The 26,558-nt window shown below is 31.1% G+C and overlaps 1 protein-coding gene across 1 annotated transcript in view; it reads left to right on the forward strand.

Annotated features, from left to right (window-relative positions):
• Positions 1 to 26,558, forward strand: part of LOC126781892 (nephrin-like) — a 133,432-nt gene that overhangs the window by 82,721 nt on the left and 24,153 nt on the right. The window contains exons 5-6 of the mRNA XM_050507013.1: positions 18,162 to 18,272; positions 20,451 to 20,657. Of these exons, the coding sequence (XP_050362970.1) occupies positions 18,162 to 18,272; positions 20,451 to 20,657 (318 nt within the window). The remainder of the gene's footprint in view (positions 1 to 18,161; positions 18,273 to 20,450; positions 20,658 to 26,558) is intronic.

The raw sequence follows: 26,558 nt of genomic DNA on the forward strand, positions 1-26,558 counted from the left end.
GGTATTGTTGTGTTTCGGTTTGAAGAGTGTGATTACAGGCACAAGGGACATAATATCTTAGTTCCCAAGGTTGGTGGCTCATTGGTGATGTAAGCGATGGTTAACATGTCTCACAATGGCAATGTCTTTGGGCGTTGGCCCATATGCCTGTCCGCCTTCCTATTCTATAAAAAATATATCTATGTATTGTGTCATCTTTATTTATTACGATTGCTTACAATTTTTGTGTCGTTATTGTAAAAGTTAGCTTGTAGTGAATGTAAAACATTGGATTCTCTTGTCCAGTAATTCCCATTAGCAATCTGTAGTTGAGGAGGTTACAATTGTATATATCCGTGTTTAGGAAAATCGCGCAGATATTAAACTTAATGTGATCTCGCTTTGATTGGGTCGGATTTCAGCCCCACTGGTTATGAGAGTGAGAATGTGCTGTTTGCATTTTATATAGATAAACTGCGTTATCTTGTTTTGCTATTCTTAGATGACTCTGCTTGTTTTAACAAAATATTATTTGCTAGTTATGTAATTAATATGTTAAAAATCTATTTTTAATAACATGTTTCTTTTTGGGAAAAGATAACCGTTTTTCCATTAATACCACCTATATACATAACATAACATGGCTGGCAGCGGTTGGAGATTAAGAGCTGAAAATTGAGCTCAGTGGCGTGCCATTGGAGAGACCTATGTCCAGCAGTGGACGCGAAAAGGGTGATGATGATGATGATGACGTAACATTATAAGCCTGTTATGTACATATCAATTGAAAAATCGATTGATTATCTCACGCTTACGTGAGCAAATTTAAAAGATACCAAACTCATAGAAATAAATAAAATGACATTTAATAAAAACTCCTTTAAAAATTTGATCTATAGAACTCAAGTTTGATCATGCAGTCAGATGGATAGAGAACTATCGGAACATTTTCTATGCAGCACATTTTATGTATTTTATATTTAACGAATGAAATAGCCCACTTATAGTTTTCTGCTTGAAGATTTCTTTAGAAATAGGACGAAAGGATATCGAGTTCATAACTTTTGAAATATCAGTATTGAAAATTAGTTCCAATTTTCACTTATAATAATAATTTTATACCGTATAAAAGTCTGCCCTGCCCTTTTAGAGTTAATAAATTATAAATAAAAAAGTACATTATTAAAAAATCTATTAAAAATAAGTAAGTTATAGTCAGTAAAGTAATTCCAACTTGAGAACGGTTAAAACTAAATAATCACATTTAAATCTTTTGTTCGTTCATCAGAATTCTAATGGTGAGACGCGACCATTTATTTTACGAATCCCACACGTAGACAGTATTCAAGTGTTTATATGCCATCAGCAATAAAAAGGGATAGACAGTAAAATGTTCTATTATTGTGGGCGATAAAAGCAAGCTTAATAGAGGTTTTATAGTACTGGGGAGACTTAAAACTCTGTTAGTTTTATGGAAATAATGAAATAATTTCATGCTAGATATCGAATTCATTTTTAATCTGTACTTATTAATTTATGGATCTGAAAAGATTATTTGATCGCGACAATCTTAGGAATAACCAGTGCGCTTTGACAATATATTTCATAGCTCATTTATTAAGAAAGGAAGAAAGACTATAAATAACGATACACAGGGGCGGAGCTATAACGATTAACGCGACTAAAACGAGTGAGTAGGTCATATCTTATATTATCAATTAATCAATCAATCAACAGCCAATCATCGTCCACTACTGAACATAGGCCTCTCCCAAGGTGTGCCAAAGTTCCCGGTCTTCCGCCTTCCGCATCCAGTCGTTGCCCGCCACCATCTTAAGGTCAACAGTTCACCTGGCTGGAGGGCGCCCTATTCTGTGTTTGCCGGTCCGCGGTCGCCACTCTTGGATTCGTCTGCTCCAACGGACATCAGTCCTACGATATACGTGACCAGCCAACTGCCCCTTCAGCCTACTACTTTTGCAAGCTACGTCGGTGACTTCGTTTTTTTTCCAGATAATCTCATTTCTGATCTTATCCTTCAAAGATACTCCGAGCATAGCTCGCTCCATTGCACGCTGAGCGACTTTGAACTTTTGGCTTAGTGGACTTACCGCAGTTAGTGTCCACGTTTCGGCACAGTATGTCATGGCAGGTAAGACGCATTGGTTGAAGAATTTCATCTTCAAATATTGCGGTATATCTTATATTATATACAATAGTTATTATAATATGCAATTTTTGTATTTATATCTTAATATATTTATGTCAAATAAATTGTATTTATGTACCTCTAATATGTACAATTAAATCGTTACAAAAATGTTAAATTGTATACAATAAATGGTTTTAATCACATAGACTTGCAGTATCACAGATACAGTGTCCCCAATTACTCGATAGCTTTTTAAGAATAATTGAATATCAATTTTGGCGTCAACCCAACTACATCCGACAGGTAATCTTTTTAAGTGTCAAATTAATATACATATTTAATAAGGTAATAGTATTCTGTACATTTTTTATTTAAATGCTATATATGAACTAGATTCCACCTGCGGCTTCGCTCGCGTTTCCCTGTGTCCTTTTCTATACGACAGCGTATATGCAAAAAATCACGATGTTCGCTTGATTAGTTAAGACCTAAAAACGTAACAAACATACTAATTTTTGTATTTAATATTTGTAAAAATAGATATTAATGTTCAGGTAATATTTTATTATTACTTAATGCGTTTGTTAAATTGCTATCGCACAGAATTAAGAGATTGAGGGAAAAGTCAGTTAATCTGTGCTTGTGCACATACTCGAGCACTTACAACTAACTACGGGAAACTAATCGTTCCCCTTTAGAATGATTGAAGTGTCAAAATCGATCAGTAGGACATTAAATATTTTGCCAAGGAACAGCATTATTATAAATATTTCAATATTTAAACGCTAAAAATAAACGGTAGATACATTTCTAGCGACATAAAGGTGAAAAAACATTATCAGGTTTTGTGTAATCCCCACTCTTAACATAAGCTTAACGCTTAACTGGGGGGAAATACAAAAATACAACAATATGAAGAAAAACAATATAATACTTATATTGTTTTTTAACAACATAATACTTATATATATTTTTAACAATATAATGCTTTTTCAACAATATATTAATTTTCGCTATATAGCGGTATTCTTTTTTTGAACTAGAGAAAATTAATAGCAACAACTTAATATTAGTCAAATGAAATTGATAATATTTTTATCACTGGCATATTTGAAATATAAAACTCCCTTAATGTTTTAATTACATATTTAGATCGTAACGAACTAAGCAGTTTTGAACAAGAAATTCATACTTATTATTCAAGTTACGAGTGGGAAATTGACCTTGCCTTAAGTCAGCAATTTTTAAAGCCTTTTAGTGACTACTCAACACCATTAGTAAATTCTTTTTTTTTTGTGATTGAAGCTTGATTAATTGTAAAATGATGACATCAGTCTGATGTTTATGAGCGAATACGATTTTTTTAATTAAAATAATTATAGTTTTATTCGTACAAGTTCGACACTAAGCAATAAAAAAAAATACAAACTTTAATTCATCTTGAAATATGTATATGTATATATATTATATTTCAAACGTCGTTCTTTAATTATACGAATACAGCGTATAAAATCAAGTGAAAATGTTCAGTTGTAATGATAATATCTTAATATCAATTAGTCAAGAATAAAAAAAAAATGTCACTGTGGTTTAGAAGTTAAAGATATCAGCTTACATCGCTGTGAATTATCAAATTCCGCGCTTTAATAAATGTTGTTCTTTTTTCCTGTCAGGATATTCTCAGTTGGTTATGTTACACCCTTTTGTCTCTGACAGCAAATAAAGAGTTTCGTCTTTCCCCTGATCTTTCTACACTCCTATCGGATTGCCTTCCCATCGGACTACGTACTTACCAATTTTTTTTCTAAAGGTTTGTCTGGAAGATATTACTCTATTGCAATTTTTTCCTAACATTATGTATAAATAAATATTATATTTAAAAATGAATTAAAGTTATTATTATCTCAGCAACATGTACATGGATTTAGGATAGTATGCACGTCTTAACCTCCCGACACCTTTCTCCTTCACAGTCGCCCCATTTTTTACTAGGATTTGTAATATGGATCTTGACTTGACGCCGTGAATATTGGATGCTAAATATGTATTAAAATTTAAAAACAAAGAATGTTTCATATATATTCTAATCGGTGTATTATAAATATCGACCAATTTAATATTGTTAAGATTGATAGCCGAAGTTAAATGTTTAAAAACTTTTTTTTGCAAATATAACACATATTATAGCATACATATACGGGGTCACTATATATGTATGTACTTGTACAATATCCAAACCATTCCCGATAAATTATCGATACAGCGCGATTGGCTTCAATCATGTGAAAATATTATATAAATTAGTATTTATTTAAAAGCTCTCGTATCTTTTGGATTAATTATTTCAATTCGGTGAGATTTAAACGTATACTGTGGTAAGTTAAACAAACGCAAACATAATAATTGTGTAATACATAAAACAAAATAAATTGATAATAAATCTCAGAACAAAAAATTGGATTAAAATTTGGTTTACAGGCTGATATTTTTTGTATCTGGCCTTCCTTTCCTAAGTTAATAAAAATCAAATGTGTGAACCAAGTGATATTTGCTTAGTATCCATATATCAAAACACTGGGCGATCTCCACTTAGACATCTGATTATTACCTTTTATTATAACAATATCCTACATATTGTTATATCATTTATTTGTAAATTGATATTTTTGTGATTTTTTAAGCGAAATTTAGCACTATAAAATAAAAATAGAACTAGAGGCATTCCCATGAGCTAATTCGAATAATCTAAGTTAATTATTATACCAATATGAAACTTTAGAACGAAGACAGTTTAAATGAACATTTATAAATAATTATAAAGTATAAATTTACTAAAAAGTAATTTAAAAAATTCAAAGGATGACGCATATATTTAATAATTATGTCTAAAATTGTTATATTTTCTGATGCATTCGGTTTTATGACGTCATTCAAATACGCATTCTTTTTTTCAAAAACATAAACCAACTCCATTCAGTATCAGCTGTGTTGCCAACGTACAAGTCACCTGGGCCAGATGTCCTACAAATTTATGTTCGGGAATATCGGAACGATGCCAAGCGGCGGTTTATACAACGAGCTCCTTGCCAATGCAGCATGAAATAATGTTTTGCACTAAATTCTTTATTACGTCAAAAATATAGATTGGTTTAGTGTTATTTATTGCTATGTAGATAAGTTTATTATTTTTTGCTTTTTATTATACACACGTAAATATTGAAGTTATCAACGACCATTTATTTATTATTATTATTATATTCGTATAAGATTTCTATCGTAGTAAGTTCTGTACTCGCGATATCTTAGTGGATAAGTCTACAAATACAGTCCGTATTAGGATGAATAGAAATGGGCACCTCGAAATCACGTAATTAATAATAATTTTTATTTACAGAAAACATTTAAAATTAATAAATATTATTTTGATAAGGAATATTAATGTCTGATATATGAAATTAACTTAATCTGTTGTTTATTTTTCCAATTTCATTAATTAAATAAAAAAAAACTTTATTCAATTAAAAGTTAAGAATGTAGATTGTTCTGAGAAGAACCGACAAGAAACTCAGTAGCTTCTCTTTCGACACTAACATAACAAATGTATGATTATTAAATAAAAATGTATTATTTACTCTAATCGTTGTTTTCAAAGATATAATATGCTGTGGCGGTCTAAAAACGTTTCATACAAAGTTGTCATATACTATTATACTTTTGGCAGTGATAGCTTGGAAAGCGCCCAAAAAATATCCAATATATAAAATTATTAAAGAGCCTATGTACGCCGTAAAACTAAAGACTATCATAATATGAAAGTTTCATTGATTTAGCAATTGCATCGAGGAAGGAGGAAAATACATTAAAATATTCGTGAATTGAATTCCAATTTCAACAATTCGAATTCACTAAAGCTATGTTCTGAAAAATAAAGGAAAACAAATACGCTTAGTGTCTAGTCGTTACAAGACAAATATTTTAATCGAATATTGTGGGTTCAAACCCGGCAAAGCCAAGGAATTTTTATGCGTTATTCGTACCTCTAACTCATTTTTTGCTCTGAAGTGGACGTAAACATCGTGAGGAAACCTGCATATATGTTATGAAAATATGCTATATGTACGTCACCAACATTTATTGGAGCAGTTCCAAAATCTTCTTCTTAAGAGGAGAGGAGGCCTCAACCCAACAGTGGGACATTTAGAGCCTGATACTTTACTCATACCAATTACTTTAGGAACAATCAATAACAATACGTTATACAATACAGATCTTTTTTAATTTACTTACTTCATTAGTATTTAAGTAAGAGTATATGCACTGATATAATGTATCCCGGAAACCCGCCAAGGAATTGGAGGCCCGCTGAGGTGAGGCCAACAGTCGCAGCGTTTCGGTAATATGCACCAGCGATCCCTTGACGCACCCCCACGTTACAGAGCGGGTTTTTTAGTGGGTTTTATGGCGCATTCGGCGCCCGTGAGTTCCGCATAGATACAATCCACATCATGTGGATAAAACGCATAAATGAGCTTTTAGCGGAAAACTTAAACTAAAAGTTACTGATATATATGTTGAAACTTAACCGTAACAGCCTGTGAATGTCCCACCGCTGGGCTAAAGGCCTCCTCTCCCTTTTTAAGAAGAAGGTTTGGAGCTTATTCCACCACGCTGCTCCAGTGCGGATTGGTGGAATACACATGTGGCAGAATTTCAATGAAATTATACACATGCAGGTTTCCTCACCGTAAAGCACGAGATGAATTAAAATCACAAATTAATCACATGAAAATTCAGTGGTGCATGCCCGAATTTGAACCCACGATCCTCGGTTAAGATTTACGCGTTCTTACCACTGGGCCATATCGGGTGTTTAATTTTTTTTATCAAAGATTAATAAATTATAATAACACATATTAAATACATATGGATGCGCTTATTGTACATAGACTACAAATTAAATGCTCGCATTATATATATATATTACACTGCTCAAACCGAAAACTACAACAAAACCGTTGTAATTATCTCGCTCGGTCACACAGGTATAGCTGTTAGCTTAACATTTGATTCCCTCTTGTGGTTGCTTTCGCTTCGCTTGGTCGCTCATCGTCAGCAAGCTAGAACTGTAATATATGTAACATTCATTCATTTATTCATTCATGAATTGAAATAACCCTTATTAATGAATGAATGCTTATATCATTTGATCATTCGTCAATGTCAAATATACGTGATAATTGATCAATTGTGAAACAGATAAATTATTAGTTATTCTTTATATGATTCTAATCTACAAATATGCTTTTTTCTATTGTGCGTGCTTGAATTTTATTTTCCGAGGTACAATTTATATTATTTGTCCTTTTTTCCCTGTTTCGTTGTGGCAGATAATGACCTTGAAACTGTAATGTGTTGAACAATAACTTTCTTACATATTCCTGTTTTGTCTTTCTCTTGTCTGACGTCTGTTGTTATAAGGACAGTAACAGCAGTTACTGAGTCTTAAAAAAATAGATCAGCGTCATCTTCCACTAATCTTATCCAAGCAAATATCAGTGTTTGGTTTAGGATGAGCAATATCACTAACGCTTGAAATCCTTCAGCAGCACCGCTGAGTGTCTAGTCTTTACTTGAAGTTAGTAATAGATTTATTTGTTCTCTTGGTGGTCCAAAGTTCACCCGTCACAATATTCTCACGTTATATATAGTGTCGTATAGTATAAGCTATGACTGTTTTAAGTTTCATTCAAATAAGTTTCGTTACTTCCACTTATCTGAACAGTTAATAGACAATACTTTTGAAAATGTTCGCCTCTCTCGACTTTGACTTTTCATGGAATAAAAAAGTTTGCTTAATACTATTAATTTGTCGGCAGTTTGTCTTCCTATACTAACTGTTGTGGTACCCGTAATGTAAATGTCTATTCTATTTTGCTCAGTAAACGCTATCGACTGAAAATAGTCTTAGAGACTAAAATTATTCACCTCACCTTTAGTGAGCGTGAAATATGTGAAATATTATTTTTATATATTTCGATATAAACATATTATTTGCATCAATGTAATATATACAAAATTACTAATTGAATTATTAAAATGATCAGCATTCACTTTGCTTCGAACTCTTGTTTTGTTATAAAACCAGAATCTAATTACATTTATAATTTTCCACCGAAACCATTAAATGCAACCCGACCGAGACGTGGGCAAAAATTACATAAACCCGATGTGAAACCGGTTGTAATTACAAAGTTCGGGATGTAATTCGACCAAATTTATATAAACCGCTTCTTAATTAAAAACAGCGATATGAATAATGCTGCGGTAACATGTTGTAAAACATTGGTTCCAGTGCGTTACATGCGATGATTTAATTTAAAATAAGTTGATTGAACATTTAACAGTATATATGCGGACATATATATTCGTTATCGTATTCATATTTTTATAAGCTTACGTAAAAATTTAGAAGACGGTGTATTTCATTTGAGAAAAGTTACGACTGAGTCACTCGTCGGACTCTTGTCGGAATCTATATTCCGAACCGATACTGGCTTAACATTCAATTTAATTCTGTAATAAAGAATATTTTTATTTAACTGAAGAGAGTACGGTTTATTATTTTAATAGTATTCGTTTGATTCCTAAGAATAAGTATATTTATTTAGGTATTGCTGTATTCCAACTTAAAGGGTGAGTGAGCCAGTGGACAGGGAACATAACATCTTATGTTTATTGTTGTTTTAGGTTGTGACCACTTAGTTTTAGATAGTCCATTTTGCAGGTCTGATATGAAACATTATTGATGCGACTTGGGGGCTACACCTATTGTGACGCTAATGCTATGATTGTGAGACCAGGGTAACCCCGTCTGAGTAGTTATCACCCAAACCAAAAACAGAACTGATGATGATATTAACGGTGTACGGATGGTTTATACAAATTATATAAAAAATGTTCTAATATACAAAATAATTTTGTTAGACGAACACTGAACATGTCATGTTAATAGATGTTTACGAGTTGGGTAATATATTTTTTGTGACCTATATTTTGTGGTTTATAACTTAATAACCATAAACTAGCATACAGAAGTAGCTATCAAAAAAATCAAAATAGTTTATTTTACAGCAAAATATAAGCATTTTTTTTTTATATTTGCCGGGAAGGCAAAGGACTCTACTCCACTTAATGGTAAGTCTAAACGCAACGACGGCCGGTACAGTCGGGAAGAACTGTACTAGCCGTCCCCGCCTTGCCGGCCCGCAAGATGCCTCTTCACGCCTCGCTTGAAGGAACCGGGGTTGTAAGAGGAGGGGAACATGTGAGCTGGTAAAGAATTCCATTTTTTGGAAGTGCGATAAAGAAAGGAGTTGCTAAATTTATTTGTGTCGTTGTTATTACACACTTAATACAATAGCTGGGTTGTTTGCTGTAACGATATAATAATTGTATTTCCGATGGCATCTACACTAAGTAAGCTTGTGTCGTGGATACCTTACTACTTACCTACAATTTACAGACAGCGTTCTACCTACAGTTAAAAGCGTGTTTATAGCTATGAGATATATTTTTAACTATTATGGTGTAGTACTGTATTAGTAGTAGTTCCATGTATTAAGTAAGTAGCTGTTCCGTGCATTTCACGCGTGTTTAATGCTACTTTTCCTTCCCTCTGGATCAACGTGAAATGTAATACAGTCTATAAACGTTCTCAATAAATATACCATCAAAAATATAAGGTATTTTTTTATTTGACAGGTATTTTCTTAGTTTTGAGCGTTCAAACAAGCTCTTCACCTTTGTATAATAGTACGAGTATAGTCTAAAAAATGTCATGACTAATAGATTATTGTCTCGCTTTTAACTTCTCTGCAAGATATGCATAGTATTTATAATTTTATAGGAGATATTACTTCTTTAATGTAAATTTACTGAGAAAACATTTGATTTAAAATCGTTGCTAAAATAATACGCAACGCATTTAAAGTTTCATTCATAACACACCAAGATATATTTTGGTTTCATTCCTGAAACAGTAATCCCTTTCAGACAACCTTTTGGTAAGACCATAATATCTCAATTATCACAATTTTTCTCTCTGCTATATAATCATTTATCATCATAATTCATAAATATTAATTTTATATGGTTTTCTATATATATTGCATAAAAAAATCATACTTACCTTCAGTTTTATGAAATGATCAACGTAAAATCTACTAATTTTAGTTTAAGCTGAATTGTAATTGGTTGACGGTAGTGAATGACGTGATAGGCGACCAATGAGCGTTCAGTATTTAGATTAATCTTTGACAAGCAGTTCATAATGTGGAGGTTAATATTTTTAATTAAAATTGTATGAAACAAAAATAAAACATGTTGTATTTTATTGCTATTTGGATCGCTCTATAGACCATCCAGCATGAAACAAGCTATAGTGCAACTTCATCGTAGCATGGCGCATAGCCTGGCTTCCAGCCAATCTGAACTTTATTATCGCCAGCTATATCAATCATTTCGCTATTTATTCCATGGCTTTATTCGCTATAGTTCAGAAATTCTTTACTGAATTTCTTCAATAGCTTAGTAAAGTACACTATCACGATAGTAAGTCTTTTCCTTGCTATAGCACTTTTATTTTTTTTAAGTTCATCGACAGTTGCTTACACCAAATAATTGACTCAATAAAAATCCATAAGCTTATAGTGTACCATTACTTACAGTAGAACCACGTATACAAAATTTAAAAAATTACATATTTAATTAAATTATATAATACGAAGAAAATAAAGATTAATATTTAAATGAAACATCATATTATGAATATACAGTATACGCCAAACTGCTGCATCCTCATCTATTGAAAATAAGATTTGGAGTTGCGTTGGTGCTGAGTGGTAAAATTAATTCCCAATGGTGCTCATATGTGGCAGAATTCCGTCCATCAATACATGCGTGTCTTCTTTAATTAATAAAAACTTTGTCTTCAAGTTATTTAAATGGAATAACTAGAAAATAAAATTACCGTTTTTAATCGTAAAGTTTAAATTTTTTCTATTTATTAATACGATATATATTTGACAAATGTGAGAGTAAATTAAAAAATAAAAATATACGTTATACAGCTACAGGCCAAAAACATCTACTTAGTTACTCTTTTTATCAAAGGAGACCAGCTAACTGGGAGACCTTATATGCTATATAATTTGTACTTTTAATTGTATTACTTAGCTCACACTTCATACCAAAATACAAAAATATTTTAATAACTTAACAATAAATAAATGTTAAGTTCGAGGTGCCTATTCAGAAGCGCCTCCAGGTTCTATCACAATAACGTGAATTGAATTAACCTAAATAATAAGTTGGAACAAACTGATTTCAGAATTAATTAAATAACTTTTTATTTACAAATACACAAACGATGCAGCGTGGTTTTTATTCTACATGTATTTTAATTTGCTACACGAAGGCCTTTTTAGTAATTTTTTTTTTCAGTTTGAGCGCAATGCGAATTCCAGTGGAATGTTTCATTAATATCTCACTGCAGCCAATGAAAAAATATATGTTGTTGATTTATATACTTACCTAACATTATATAATATATTGTATAATTTATGTAACTTTTAATACTAAATTGTAAAAACTATTTTATATTTGAATAATGCTGATTACTAGTACATATTGTTCCGATTTCAATGGCGTTCTTCAATGTCTGCAAAATATCAGAAAGTTATATGCGACATTAATTATCATAATTATAAATGTATCTCATTTAAAAGCCGAGATGGCCGAGTGGTAAGAACGCGTCAATCTTAACCGATGATCGTGTGTTCAAGCCCGGGCAAGTACCACTAAATTTTCATGTGCTTAATTTGTGAATACAATTCATCTCGTGCTTTACAGCGAAGGCTACATGTGCATTCCACCAACCCGCACTGGAGCAGTGTGGCAGAATGAGCTCCAAACCTTTTCCTCAAATTAAAGGGAGATGAGACCTTTAGCCCAGCAGTGGGACATTAACAGGCTATTACGGACGGATCTCAGTTACCAAATAGAAACGCTTTCATAAGTCAATTTTCAATATTCATGAGTAAATTATTAAGTAAGTTCTAATAGAATAGGACTAAAGTTACGTTATTTGTCGAGTCGTCAATATAGACAACGAAGTGATATTGACGCGTTTGCTCGACGCGATTCGTGATGATGGGAACCGTAGTCTTCTCAAACATATTTGGCATTATTTGCGAATAAGATGACTATTATCAAGGTATAATTAAAATATGATTAAAAATACTTTCGGTTTTTTGAGAAATATTATTATATTATACACATATTGATTATATTCTACACATTATTTAATCTGACTTACAATAATAATTATATTATTATGACGAACAACATTAAAATACTTAATTTTCTTTGTAATAGTTTTTTTGTCTTTATAGTAGTTTTCTTAATAAAAGTCACACGAGATAAAAAGGTATAAATATACCTTCCACCTATTCTGCTCTAAAATGTCCACTAAAATGAGTTTAGTTTATAACTGTATTTAAAAGTATGTACCAATAATTGTAAAAGTTATATTGAAAATGCAATCCCCTTTGAAGTATAATAAGAAAGTACATACAGTGTTGTTGAAAAAGATGTATATACATATACGTGTGATATAATGTATTTGCACTATTATGCGCTAGTGTTTTCATCTTTAATATTTAAAGAAGAAACTATAAAAAAAATGTTACCAAAGAAAAACAAGTCCTATTTTTCTAATGAGCTTTTAATTTGTATTTGGAGTGATGAAAATAGACGATTATCATTTAACCTTCAACATTCACAAAATAATTGGCATTGATATAAAATTTAATCGTATACACAAACATTTGTATCTTAATCTTGTTTATATTTCCGTTTCACCGAAACACATTAAAGCAAACTTTGGAAGAAAGTTTAACCTATCGAATGCATAAAAAATATAACCCTCTTTTTTAAGCAGACGAGCAGTACTTAAGAAAACTCATTAAAAGATAGCACCCAAAATAGAAGGGACGTAACAATAAGCCTAGACATATTGAATGGGGTGCAAGAAATTAAAAAAGTGTTGAGTGGTACATTGAATACTCGATCAGACAATAAACTAGAATATGTGAATTTTATGAACCCCTTTTACTTTAATGAGTATCCCACTTCCGTGTTCAGTGATTTCGTATATAAAAGGGTGTGTATTTTATGTGAAGTGCCATCGCAAATAAGATGGGAAGGGTAACGCGTGATAAAAATTTCATGTTTTCAATTTAAAATGTTTTCTCTGGTATGTGTTAACAGTGGAATTTAAACTAACATTGTCAATCTGTTATATCTGAAGTGTATTCTATTTTTAAAGTACAAAGTATTAAATAGATATTATACGACTAAAATGGTTGACATATTATACTAAATAGCTTTTTAAATTGATAGCATTAAAATAACCAGATCATCAGCTTTTGTTGGATTGATTTTATTTGTGTAGTATTAGATATTAAACGTTAGTTTGAGTAATTGACATCCATGCCTTAACATAGAAGCATTAGTATGAAAAAATACTTCTCAATGTCATAGTTTGTAGCCACTGAATTAATGTTTAATTAATAGTATTACATTTTCTAAAATTAAACAGCTTCGAAAATTTAATATTTTGTGGGCTAGCTGCGTCAGTTCAACACCATAATTAAAAGCGTAATGCCAATGAAACATAAATATACCTAATATGTATATGTAAATGTCACTAAAACGGTTATGAAGCGTTATAACATTCATTCCTGTTCTTGAACCGAGCTGAGAACGTTTTAAAACAAAATACATCATAATATGAATGAAAATGCTATCTCAAAAATTACAATAACGATGATGAGATTGCTTCGGGTCGAGAGTAATTTGTGTCCGGGACGGCTCTAGGCTTTTATTTTAGCAGTATACGGGCGGAGGAAAAAAAGTTTAATGTAGGGTAACTCAATTATGGAACCCCACCTCGTGTGCTACGAGTTTATCACAGGAGGTTACATCTCGAAACTGAGGGCTTCACGTTACATGATATTTACCTACGGCGATTGTAAACATTTCGTTATTCGGTACTTATAACTACGAAATGCATTCGTTATACTATTTAAACATTATCACGCGTGTTCATTAAAATTGTGTTATTTTTATGTTCGCAATTTTTTAAATTCTACTAAAAGTTACAAACGATAATACAATATTATTTTAAAAATAGAATAATAGCGATACACTTTCTTAGGTAATTTCTTGTTCGTATTATTAAAGACGATAAATACACTTGAGATTTTCACATTGGTTAAGGTTTTTTAGGTGTATTTAAAACGAAAGATAAATGGAAAAGTTTTTAATATTAACGCACGTTGATAGAAAAAACTGAAAATATTTTCAATAAATATCTTAAGTTATAAACAAATGACCAGAATCGTATTTCTGCTTAGTAAACATTAAAAGCATACGAAGAAATACGCATGTGTTACAATGACTGTTTGAATAATATGAGCCGTAAGCTTACTCGGTTAGAAAATACTCCGGGTGGACAATATGAAAACAAAAGTTGGATCTTTAGAATATTCCTAACATGCAAGTTATTGTATTCCAGTGAAAACGTACTTTTACGTTGGTAGTTTACTTCCGATTTATATTTATACAAACGACTAATTTAATCCTATATTGAAAAGTATATATAGTATACACAGTTGTTGTTTTAAGGTAAATATATATTAATGCTACTGAATCTGATTAAATAGAAATGAAACCTATTTTCTTTAACTACCAAAAATGATATACGTCTTATCAAAATATAATGACATAATAAGTATACAATATGACATGAAAATATTCATGTCAACGCATTCTAGTGACGTCACAAAGCTATGTTATGACTTTTTTATGAAACATATAACTCTTCATTTATCAATTTTTAAATCATGTAGGTTATGATTAGGAAATATATATATTTTTTTTTAAATAAATTTTATATGTGTACTTCCATTTTATCTCACAATGAGTAGTGATACTAAGCCCTGAAACACTCATTCCTTGCAACTGTAACATACTTAACTAAAGCACTCACTTTGATGAAGTCATTTAAAACATTAAACCTCAAGATAAGCCGCTTGAGAGACCTCTCGCATTGACTGGGACTACTTATAAATAATTTTATAAAATCAATTATTGTCGAGCATAAAAAGTATTAGATTAAAATAAAATATTAAATTCAAAAATGGAGAGCACTCATCAAAAAATAACGGTCTTTTTTATTCTAAGAAATAGTAAATTATCTTTAGAATAATAATATTGTTTTTTTTTTACATAAAGCGAACAAAATTTTGGAAGATTTTATTTTTTAAATAAATTTACATAATAAGGGTCAAACTTTTATTGATATACGATTTTATTAGTTTAAAATATTACAAAAAATTTAGATTTTTAGTATTAGATTTTATTTATTTTATACTATATTTTGTTTTTAGATTTAGATATTAGATTTTTTATATAATCGTTCATAAACATGCTCCAAACGTGAATTTATTTGATCATACATTTTTTATGTTTTTGGAAAATTTTTATATTCTGATAATCTATAAAAAACCTCCAAGCCATCATTCCTAATAAGACTTTATTATTTTATCCTGCACGTATTTTGTTAAATAAAAAAATACACTAAATTAAATGTTATTTGAAAAGCCATTTGTTGTTTCAATTTTTTTGTTTCTAAAAATATTTTCGTTTAAATCTCAATTTCTGAAGAACGTACCATTTGGTCTGGAGATTTAAACGTGTCATGACCTCACTTCACACTTTCAATAAAAAACCTTTTTAAAGTAGAGCAAGAGAAGGTCAGATGTTTGTTGATTTTTCAATGTCAAGTAAGAATTTATAGATGATAATTTGACAATCATAATCCGTCTATGAATTAAGCACATCGTCTGAATACTGCTATTAATATTTTCCCAGAAAATCTCTTATCAAAAGTGCGAAATGGGTGAAAAATTTGCTTTGTTCTTATTTTAATAATCTTGTAATTAGCAAATCATAATTATAACGATTGATACTTTTAACAGCTTGAAAATAAAACGATTACATTATTTGATTTGATATGTAATCTCTTAAATATTATTATGTATGATAGCCTGTATATAGCGTACATAAAACGTCCCAGGACTGGACTTCAGAAATGACTTTGTCACGCGGCATTGCGAAATGGTGAGTTGAAGTGAGTTTTTAAGACTATCTTTTATATTTATTATAGCTAATGTTTTAAATTTGGAGTATTACATTTTTAATCCCAATGTATGGTTATAGTATTATAATTGATTTAATATTCTATTTGAGCCGAGGACGTGGCCCAGGTTACTTTTACGTTGTGTTCAAATCAGAGGATGCATAACAAATTTTTAGCTTATGATGTTTTCACCGCTAAGCACAAAATGAGCTATAAGTACAAATGAAGAACATAATAATTTAGTGGCGCTTGCCCGGGGTGAACCTGATAATTCAGTTGAGATTCACGTGATCTAAAAACTGGGCCATTTCAGTTATTATTGTCCAATACGATGTGAAAATTTCCTCTGACAATATCATTGTAATTTGATTGGATTCATTGGATTGTGCTCGACCGTAAATTGCTTTTTTGCGTGTTTATTTCTTTATAACTGTTTTGGGGCCAATCTGTTTCCTATTTTCTATGCCTATTCGAAATGAAAACAAAAATTTGATTTATTGTTAACAAAGAAGTCTTAGTAGTACTCACTATATTAATTATTATTTTGTAGGTTTTTAATTTGTTTCAAGGTAATGATTAGTAATTATAATACAGAAGAAGACAGGAATAATAACTAAATTATAAAATCTTACTCATTTTTTCGTATAATGTTATAATAAGACTAGCTAGCTACCTGTTTTGACTTTAGATGGGTAAAATGAGGATTCTCTTTCGAGATATTTTTAACCAATGAGATATACCCATTTATACCCATTCGCCAAGCGATCTTTTGACAAGCAGTATGCTAATGCATCGTACCGTACAACACACACCGCGCTGTCGACGTGTTTTTACGTGTTTAATTAAATATCTCGTAACATTTCTAAAACTACTGTTCAAATTAGAAAGTGTATAGTTATAATTATTAGTTTACATGTAACGTTTAAAATAATTTCTAATTTATTTTGATAGGGTTTAAATAATTTGTCAGAATTATACTGGACTACAGTTTTCGTTGTTATCTCCCATTATTTTAAACTTAAAAATATTTCGTGTGAGCTATCTATAGATGATAAGATACGTATCTTTAACACTAAGATTCCGGTAAATATTTTAGAGATTTCATTCAAAGTTTTTTTGGGTAAGTTACAGTTTTGGCTGCATCATTCATCTCATCAAAAGCGCCGCCCTAAACTAACAATTTACCTTTCATAGTTTTTGTGTGAAACCGGATAAAATAAAAAAATAAAGCTTAAATCTATTTATTCTGATTATTATAAAGAGAGAGCATCCAATGTCACAAAGCAGATAAATGGTTGTAAGAATTATAACTAAAACTTAATAAGCTAGAGTGCAAAAATCGGAAGATTTTATTTGCGAAGAAATGTTATAATACTAAAAAGAATCAGTACTTTAAGATCAAACTTAACAGTTTAATATATCAAAATTTATATGCGCTGGCATTATAATTAACAAACCGAGTCTGTATTTTGTATGGTAAAGCAAGATTCGCGGCTTCGCCAGCGCTGAATTCAGTTTGAGACGAAAATCCTTCAAAATCTGTCAGTTTAACGTATACGAAGCCTATTTGAATTATGGGTATAGAATATTTAAATTATTTTGCAGCAGCGTAATTTAATTCTAAGCATAATTATTTTGATTTCTATATCATAAGTCTTGTAGTTAATCAAGACAATTTTATTAATAGAAACAAATAAAAAAAATTAATAAGTTAATTTTTTATTTTAGTAAATAAAATATCTCTAAAAATATCATCTTTGTTCACAGAATTACCAGAGAAGCCGAAAATATTCGATGAGAGCGATAAAGAAGTGATAGGAGTCGCTGGACCATACATTGAAGATACGAGCTTGAAGCTTACCTGTGTTGTAAGTGGAGGTAAAACTAGATTAAATATCACTTATGTAGTACTTCTGTTAACTTTTATTACATATTTTTGGCGATATAAACGTTGCTTAGCAGCTATGTAGTTAAACAATTATTTTGCTTTCTGTCATTTTTTAATTTGACATTCGTAAGACAAAGACAGCATTGTTGAAATAATCATCCACTGGGCAACGTTTATTAAGTTGTAAGGAAATATTTAAAAAATAAATAAACTTCATTATATTTGCACAATCCATTTGATTTAAAAAAAAGGTATAAATGAAAGCCTATAAATGTTTTACTGCTGAAAAAGGCCTTCTTTCTTCTCAAGGGGGTTTTGAAGCTTTTTCCACTAAACTGCTCCAATGCAGATTTTCATCCCATAAATGCTGGGCCACAAAATACCTTACAAAATAAACCATCTCATTTATTTACAAAAATTACTAATATAGTTACAATTCTTTGTGAATTATTAATCATGCGATGTAGTAATTACATGTTTTATCGACCGCGTTCTAATACTTGAATTTATTAATATTATTATTAAACAAATTTATTGCACACTGAAAAAAATACAAATACAAGTAAAAAAAAAAAAGAAAAACAAAAGCTCAAGAAAAGCCATGCTATATTAACATTATATATATATATATATATATTAAATATTAATTTAATGATTATATTATTTAGGTATTTAATATATTGATATTTAATCGAATCAAATCGTAAGTATTGTAATGAAATTATATGAGTCAAATTAATTATAAGGATGATTTCATGTCTTTGGAGTATATGTATTTATGGCTAAAATTAGTCGCAGAGTATAACTACCAGCACAACTTGGAGAGCCGATATGGCCCAGTGGTTATAACATCGAAATCATTGTGGGTTCAAGCCCGGGCAAGCTTACTGAATTTTCATACGCTTAGTTTGTGTTTTTAATAAGTGTGCTTGTGGGTGAAGGAAAAGCTCATGAGGAAACCTGCATGGGAGTAGCGTGGTGGGAAAAGCTCTTAACCTTAAATCAAAAATGCCTGCAGTCACTTTCACTTATTTTGGTCGCTTAGTTAAAAAGGATTCCTGGAGAAGTAAAACAAAATGAGACTATTTTTGTGGCTTCAGTCAAATATAAAATATGTTAACATTATTTTATAATTTATCATTGTTAACTATTGTATTATAAAATATCAACAGATATCGTCATAACCAATTTAAATACCAAAAGGAAAAACTATATTTAAACTATTTCTATAATAGTATACATTATAATCGCCTGGAAAATTTAACTTTTATTCACGTCAAAACACAATGGAATCAGAATAGCAGCGATTCCGACCTATTGTGAACCAGCCGTGACCCGCTAAACGCTGTGATTAATTTAAAAATACCACAATGTGACCTAATACTCGTTCGTACAAAAGGACACTTTTTGTCCACATGCATGTTAACGCATGCAAATTATAAATAATAATAATTATGGTTTTAGTTAGTGCTATAACATCGAATAAATTATTTTTATATTACATCTAAAATTTTAGGGCATAAGAATATCATACATTTATAACTAAAAGCAATACGAGCTATGCTACCGCCTAACAGCAATATCTAGTATTATTGTGTTCTGGCTTACAGAGTTAGTAAGCCAGTTACTATAAGTACAAGTACAAGGGACATTATATCTTAGTTCTTAGTAAGGAATGTTTTTTTATTTCTTACATCGCCAATGTCTATGGACGGTGATGACCACATACAATCAGCTGGCCTATTTGCCTATCCGCCGACACATTAAAATACATTTGGCGATCTATATGACTGGTGGTAGAGCTTTGTGCAAGCTCGTCTGGGTAGGTACCACCCACTCATCAGATATTCTACTGCAAAACAGCAGTACTTGGTATTGTTGTGTTCCGGTTTGAAGGGTGAGTGAGCCAGTGTAATTACAGGCACAAGGGACATAACATCTTAGTTTCCAAGGTTGGTGGCGCATTGGCTATATAAGCGATAGTTGACATTTCTTACAATGCCAATGTCTAAGGGCGTTTGGTGACCACTTACCATCAGGTGGCCCATATGCTCGTCCGCCTTCCTATTCTATAAAAAAATTCCTTTTATAAAATATATTATTTATCGATTATGCTTGATATATTTTTGTTATTAATATTTTATAACGTTAATTATTATTGTTAATAGGTAAGCCAATGCCGCGACTACGCTGGTGGCGGGATGACAAAGTTATCTCAAAACTGGACCCAGTGGAAGACGAGACCCGACTCAGCCTCCTCGAACTAAGGATACCGAAGCTACAGAGGGAATACTTTGAAGCAGTTTATACCTGCACAGCAGATAACACAGCTCTGGTTCCGCCGCTAAGGGTCAATGTTCAAATCCAGTTGTATTGTGAGTAACTTTTATATTTTTACTTAAAATATTTTATAATAATATTACTTGGACATAAAATTAAAAGTACAGTAATATTTATGTAACACTAGTCAATGATATGTGTCGAGATGGCCTAGTGGTTAGAACACGTGAATCTTAACCAATGATCGTGGGTTTTGTAATTTTTTAGAAGAGATCGCTCTTTAATGAAAATGTCCTATTTGAATTAGCGATTTTTTTTAACAGGTACTAGTTTCCTCCTGTGGTTTTGACCACGTGTTATGGGGGGCGGGTTGGTGTTTTTTATTCTATGTCCTTTTTTGTACCACTGACAAAGTATATGCAAAAATCATAATGATTGGCTTAGTTACATCAAAGTGTAAATAAGAAATAAACAAACAAATTATCGCACTTATAATACTGCAGTACTGTCTATAATTTGACTGTTTTTTTTTTATTGCAATCTCAGCAAATTCGTTTTACACGCCTAATGTATTAAGTACATAACATAATTTAACAATAAATATTTCTGAACTGATTAAAAATAGGTGATTATATTAAAATAAAATTATTGACTTCATAATTATGCGATATTTATAAATTTATTTTTTAAACATTAGGCTTATTAATCATTTATAAGGTTTCTAATCAAATGTCATTAATATCACGAAACAAACCTTTATATAATAATTGAATATCAATTGATGTTCAGCCAGAGGTTTTAATAGATTAATTTTATTACATTATTAATTGGTTTAAACTGTATAAAAATATTAGTCACAAAGAAATATATACCATTTACTTAACACAAACTGCCACACTTAAGGTGGCTTCCCTCGGTGCGTTATTTTACGGACGTGTATCAACCCTCACCTACGGAACATGGAAAGAGTATCATACGTGAAATCGCAGGCAAGCTTGTGGCGGTGCATCAAATCTTCTACGAATCTATAACTCTGCAACAAAACTCATTCATTTTGTTAACAGGCGTGCATGCGTATAATGGTTTTCACCACAAGATCCGCAACTGTAGCGATACGTTCTCTTTCACCTTGCATATGGTTTCGAATCTCAAAACCGACACAGACCGGTGGAAGAGCTTTGATGCGGTACGGTGCTTGGCTGTCCATGGTCGTCGGCCGTGCATCAATAAATCATGCACCATGGTAGGTAGGGAGGGGGTAGGTGTTGGGGTAGGATAGGCAGGGAGAGCCACATTTAGAGAAATTTAATGGTTACATAAGGCGGTTCTTAATCTATATTAACTCCTTAGTAAAACAAATTGTAGATTTGACACGTAAAATCTAAACAATGGAGCACCTGAGTGTGATAGATCGAATAGAATGCACATATACAAGATTAAGCACATAAACTGATAACAAGTAAATAAAAAAAAATGATTATTAAAACGAGAAGAATTCATCTAATAGTAAATATTAGTTTTATTAATCAAATTAAATTCAATTGTATATTTTATGATCGCCTTAGCAATGCAATGCGAGCTGCTTAGTGTTGGATGAAGATAATGTAATACAAATGATTTTGATTAATATTTTGCATAAATCAATATTATTTATAAAGCATTCAAGAAACAATTCTTTTTTATACATAATAATAAGAAAATATACAAAATAATCTTACAATAACATTTCCAGTTCTAGCAATTTATATTCATTTAAACATTAAATGGAGAAATTTTCTTCATTTCATATGATGGCTTTGGTGTGACGTGTCGAGTGGTAGGGTCGAATATTACTAATAACTTCAACACTGACGGCACATTGACGGCCTCGCTTATAACCGTTACTTAGCACCTATTTAGTGATTTATCTCTTGCAATCGTTATTGATTTGACATTCAAAAGAAGAAGACACAGCATTGTTTAACTATTCACTGGTTATTCAATATAAGTAAGGCCGTTAAGTAGAACTTGACATATTATCTATGTATAAAAGAACTGTTTTGGACTGTACCAATAGATTATAAACAATAAAGTTTCGGAAATTTAAATACTTACTTTCAAGATCCAGGCGAATATGTTTTCACCAATCATAGCGCCTGTGTAATGTCTAGGATGACCAAGCTAGTGTAATTAAATACACAAGCGATGCAACAACCTAGTCTCATTGATGTCATTTTATTAACGTTGGAGTTGTACGGTAGCAAAGCCACAATGTATACCATTAAGCATTTATTGCAATCTTAAATTATTATTACATTTAAGCAATCAATTAACTGGAATAAGCTGCTTGTTAGATATCGCTAGATTATTAGAAACGCTTAAAGACTAAATTGTATACTGATAAGCTTTATTGCATTATTATGAAAACAGAAATTGATGCTGAAACTGACAAACTCATCTCAAAAAATATGCAACAAATTGATATCCAACTGTTAAAATAAAAAGTTCGATATAATGTATTTGTTAGATATACCTTCTTTGTAAATTCTAAAAATAAAAACATATCAATTTAATATATATTCAAGTATATATCATATAACACATGCCACATACCGAGAGGTTCCCAAAAATCCCTTATACAGACATATTTTAACTGTATTTATTGCATAACCCTTTTTCGTTATATAACAAATCTCAATATAATTTCGATGTTACCTTGTTCCGAGACAGTCCTTTGGTTGAACACATGGGTCTTAACTAAAGAACGATGCTGCCCGTGCAAGCACAAATGAAATTTCATATGCTTAGCTAGTGTTTATAATACATGTCGTGTTTGGCGATGTATGAAAACATCGTGAGATAGCCTGCAAGTGTGGGATGAAAATCTGCCATAGACATGTTGCTCCAACCAGCATTGTAACAATATGCTAGAATATGTGTCAAATCTTCTTCTCAAAAAGATGTAATACCATTGCCTACAAAACATTTAGAGGCTATTGGTATCTTTAGACAAACACTTTTCAGAAATAACAATCAATTAAAATACCATCTGAGGAGACTAATTGTATTGTTTATGTCAGATTATATAACCATGAGCAGATATGCTACAACGACTTTTTTATTTCTACCCGGAACTCTAAAATATAGCGTTATGATTTAGAATGTAAATAGGTTTACTTGGTGGTTGTGGACTTTGTGCAATTGCCCGTCTGGATATGTGCCATCCACTCAGTGGTAAATTTTATCAGTAAGCAAATACATAATATTGTTGCATTTGTTTGCCAAACCAAAGTTTGAAGGATCAGTGAGCCAGTGTAACACATATCTACAGGCGCAAGGGACACCTTCAGGCGATGTAAGGAATTTTTAATATATCTTACATCGCCCATATATATATATACATATACTCTACTCTTTAGCTCATGCGTCTACCTATAATATAAAATAAAAACTAAAGCTATTGCAAATTAAAGGAAATTCTGGATTATATTGAATCATGATTACTTTATGTATAATATTTTTCCTCATTAACTTTTATTTTCGTTTTTTATCCATGTATTAAAGCAGCTTCTACGTTTGTTAACAGTGAACATTGACAATTCTATTATTTAGTATAAATGAAGTGGAATTAATTTACATACATACATATTTCGCTATTGGTACGTATAAGCATTTTATTTTATAATACATACACGAAACAATAATTCAATAAAAGGTCAGCACTGGGCTAAGGTCTTCTCAAGAGAACTTAACTTTGCTCTACGCCGAGTATAAGATGTATAATTATAAATACAAATTAAGAAAATCAAAATTTTACACCATGGGCTCGGATTTTGTAAAACTCCTCGTGGAAAAAATCGTAAAATTGTTTCGAACAAAATATTACCAAATTAATGAAATAAAACACTCATTAAAATTGTGACAACATATATTATTGATTTTGAACAAATATTTTGATTCAAAAATTAAAAATCTTAAAATGTTAATACGATAGATATAATACTGAGAAATGTAAAAGATTATTTCAAATTTATAAATAAAGATTTATAAAATCCATCTTTATAAAATTTGTTCAAATACGACAAAATTACATTTCCTAGTTACGTTGAACCACAAAAGGCAATCAAATTTCCTGAATTTTTCGCAAGGATTACCTGGTTTTGAAACGTGACTGCAGTTAAGTAACACTGCTTGATGTGAATTTCGAAACGTTTCTGTCCTTAAATGTATTGATTGCATTTTAATAAATAGAAATTATACTGATTAACTCTGATGTTACTTTAATCCGAGGTCACCCAGTGATTTTAATACGCGAATTTTAACGATAAGGTCCTCTTGATCGATTTCGACCACGATGGCTTATTATATATTATCCAACTTTGTATTAATTTTGTTGGCTAATGCCAACTGCGCAGGACATATAGTGTACAAGTGTGTGCGCAAACACACACTGTGCACTCTCTATACCCTATTTCTCATAATCCGATAGGATGGCAACCTCATACGACCGGAAAGAGCTCAGGCGCAGGACCAACGGCTTTACGTGTCAAGCAGATGTTTAAAATATCTGTCACATGTGACGATCTTCTCTTCGAAAGAAGAGGGGGCTTAGTGGGATATAAATAGGCTGTTACTTTACTGTCTTACTCACGTGGTTCAATTCAAGTTCTTGTCGTTATAATAAAAGTCTATGAACTTTTAGAATTTGTTATAAAATTCCCTAAATATAAGTTTATTAGTTAAATTATAAATAAGAATAATAATTATTATTTAGGATTACAACTGATTGACAAAGTGAGTGAAGTGATTGATGGAGTGATCGAAGTGATGACTGTGACTCTGACGAAGTGGCTGTGAACTCATAATAAAACATTTTTATTGTTTTCGTTCTAAAATAAAAAAAGCTTGAAAAAATGAATATAATATAAAATAGGTATGTACGATGAGAATTTGAAATAAGGCAATTTTTCATTTTTCGTTGATTGTTATTGCAGAACGAAATCCAAGTAAAACCACGTGATTAACCTAGATAAACTCGAATGTCGGCCGGATTACTTCAGGTGTGACGACAGCTTACGGATTTCTTTTGTGTCAGTCTCGCTCAGTGAACCATTAGTTTTTATTTGTATGATCCTTTGTTCTGGTATAACACCATTGCGCTGAAATAGCAGGAAATTATTCTCCATTATTATTATATGATTTGTTGCCTTATCCGTGTCTGTATAAAAATTCTTAGTAATGCCTTTACGCGAAAAACAAAAATGCCCTTAATGTATTCCATTGTGTGATGGACATGTATAAATGATTAATTATATAATAACTAGAGGACCTTGATCGTCATTTTATTTTAGTCTCAATAACATTTATCACATATTAAATCTATATATATAAATGATACTACTTAAATATAAATATCAAGATACGAAATATATAATTTCTTTACATATAGTTATCATTCAATCTAACTTTAATTAAACTGTCTCTAATGACGGTTTGACTAAAAAAAAGTTGCTTAAAAGAATCAATTAAGAAATCGTATTCGTCGTTCAGCGCTACGATCGGTTTTGGCCGTATCTATGGAGTTCGTGACTGCCTCTTTGTTCTAATGTCTCGATATATGGCCGCAAATCCCGAGGTTCCGAGTTCAAACCCCGATCAATGAAAAGTTATTGGTTTTTTTTCTGTTGAAGATTATCAATAGCAGTCCGTAGCTTGGAAGTTGGAAGTGTTTACACTTCCGTGTCTCGGACAGCACGTAAAGTCATTGGTCTATCGCCTAAATTATTTTTAGTCTTGCCGAATTGTCGTCCCATCGAAATAAGTGCACCTGTGTTTGCGTACAGACTTGTGCATTATTATAATTATGTCCTGCGCAGTTGGCTAATCTCTCTTAAGATTAAAATGTCTATCATAAGTATTAAAAAAATAACTCACTTATTTCTTAAAGCGCGTTGTCTCATTTGATCAGCGCGCTTAGAAGAATTGTCATATTTTATATAATAATTATAATACTTTCA

The sequence above is a fragment of the Nymphalis io genome, chromosome 4 (assembly GCF_905147045.1).
Source record: "Nymphalis io chromosome 4, ilAglIoxx1.1, whole genome shotgun sequence".
Lineage (NCBI taxonomy): Eukaryota > Metazoa > Arthropoda > Insecta > Lepidoptera > Nymphalidae > Nymphalis > Nymphalis io.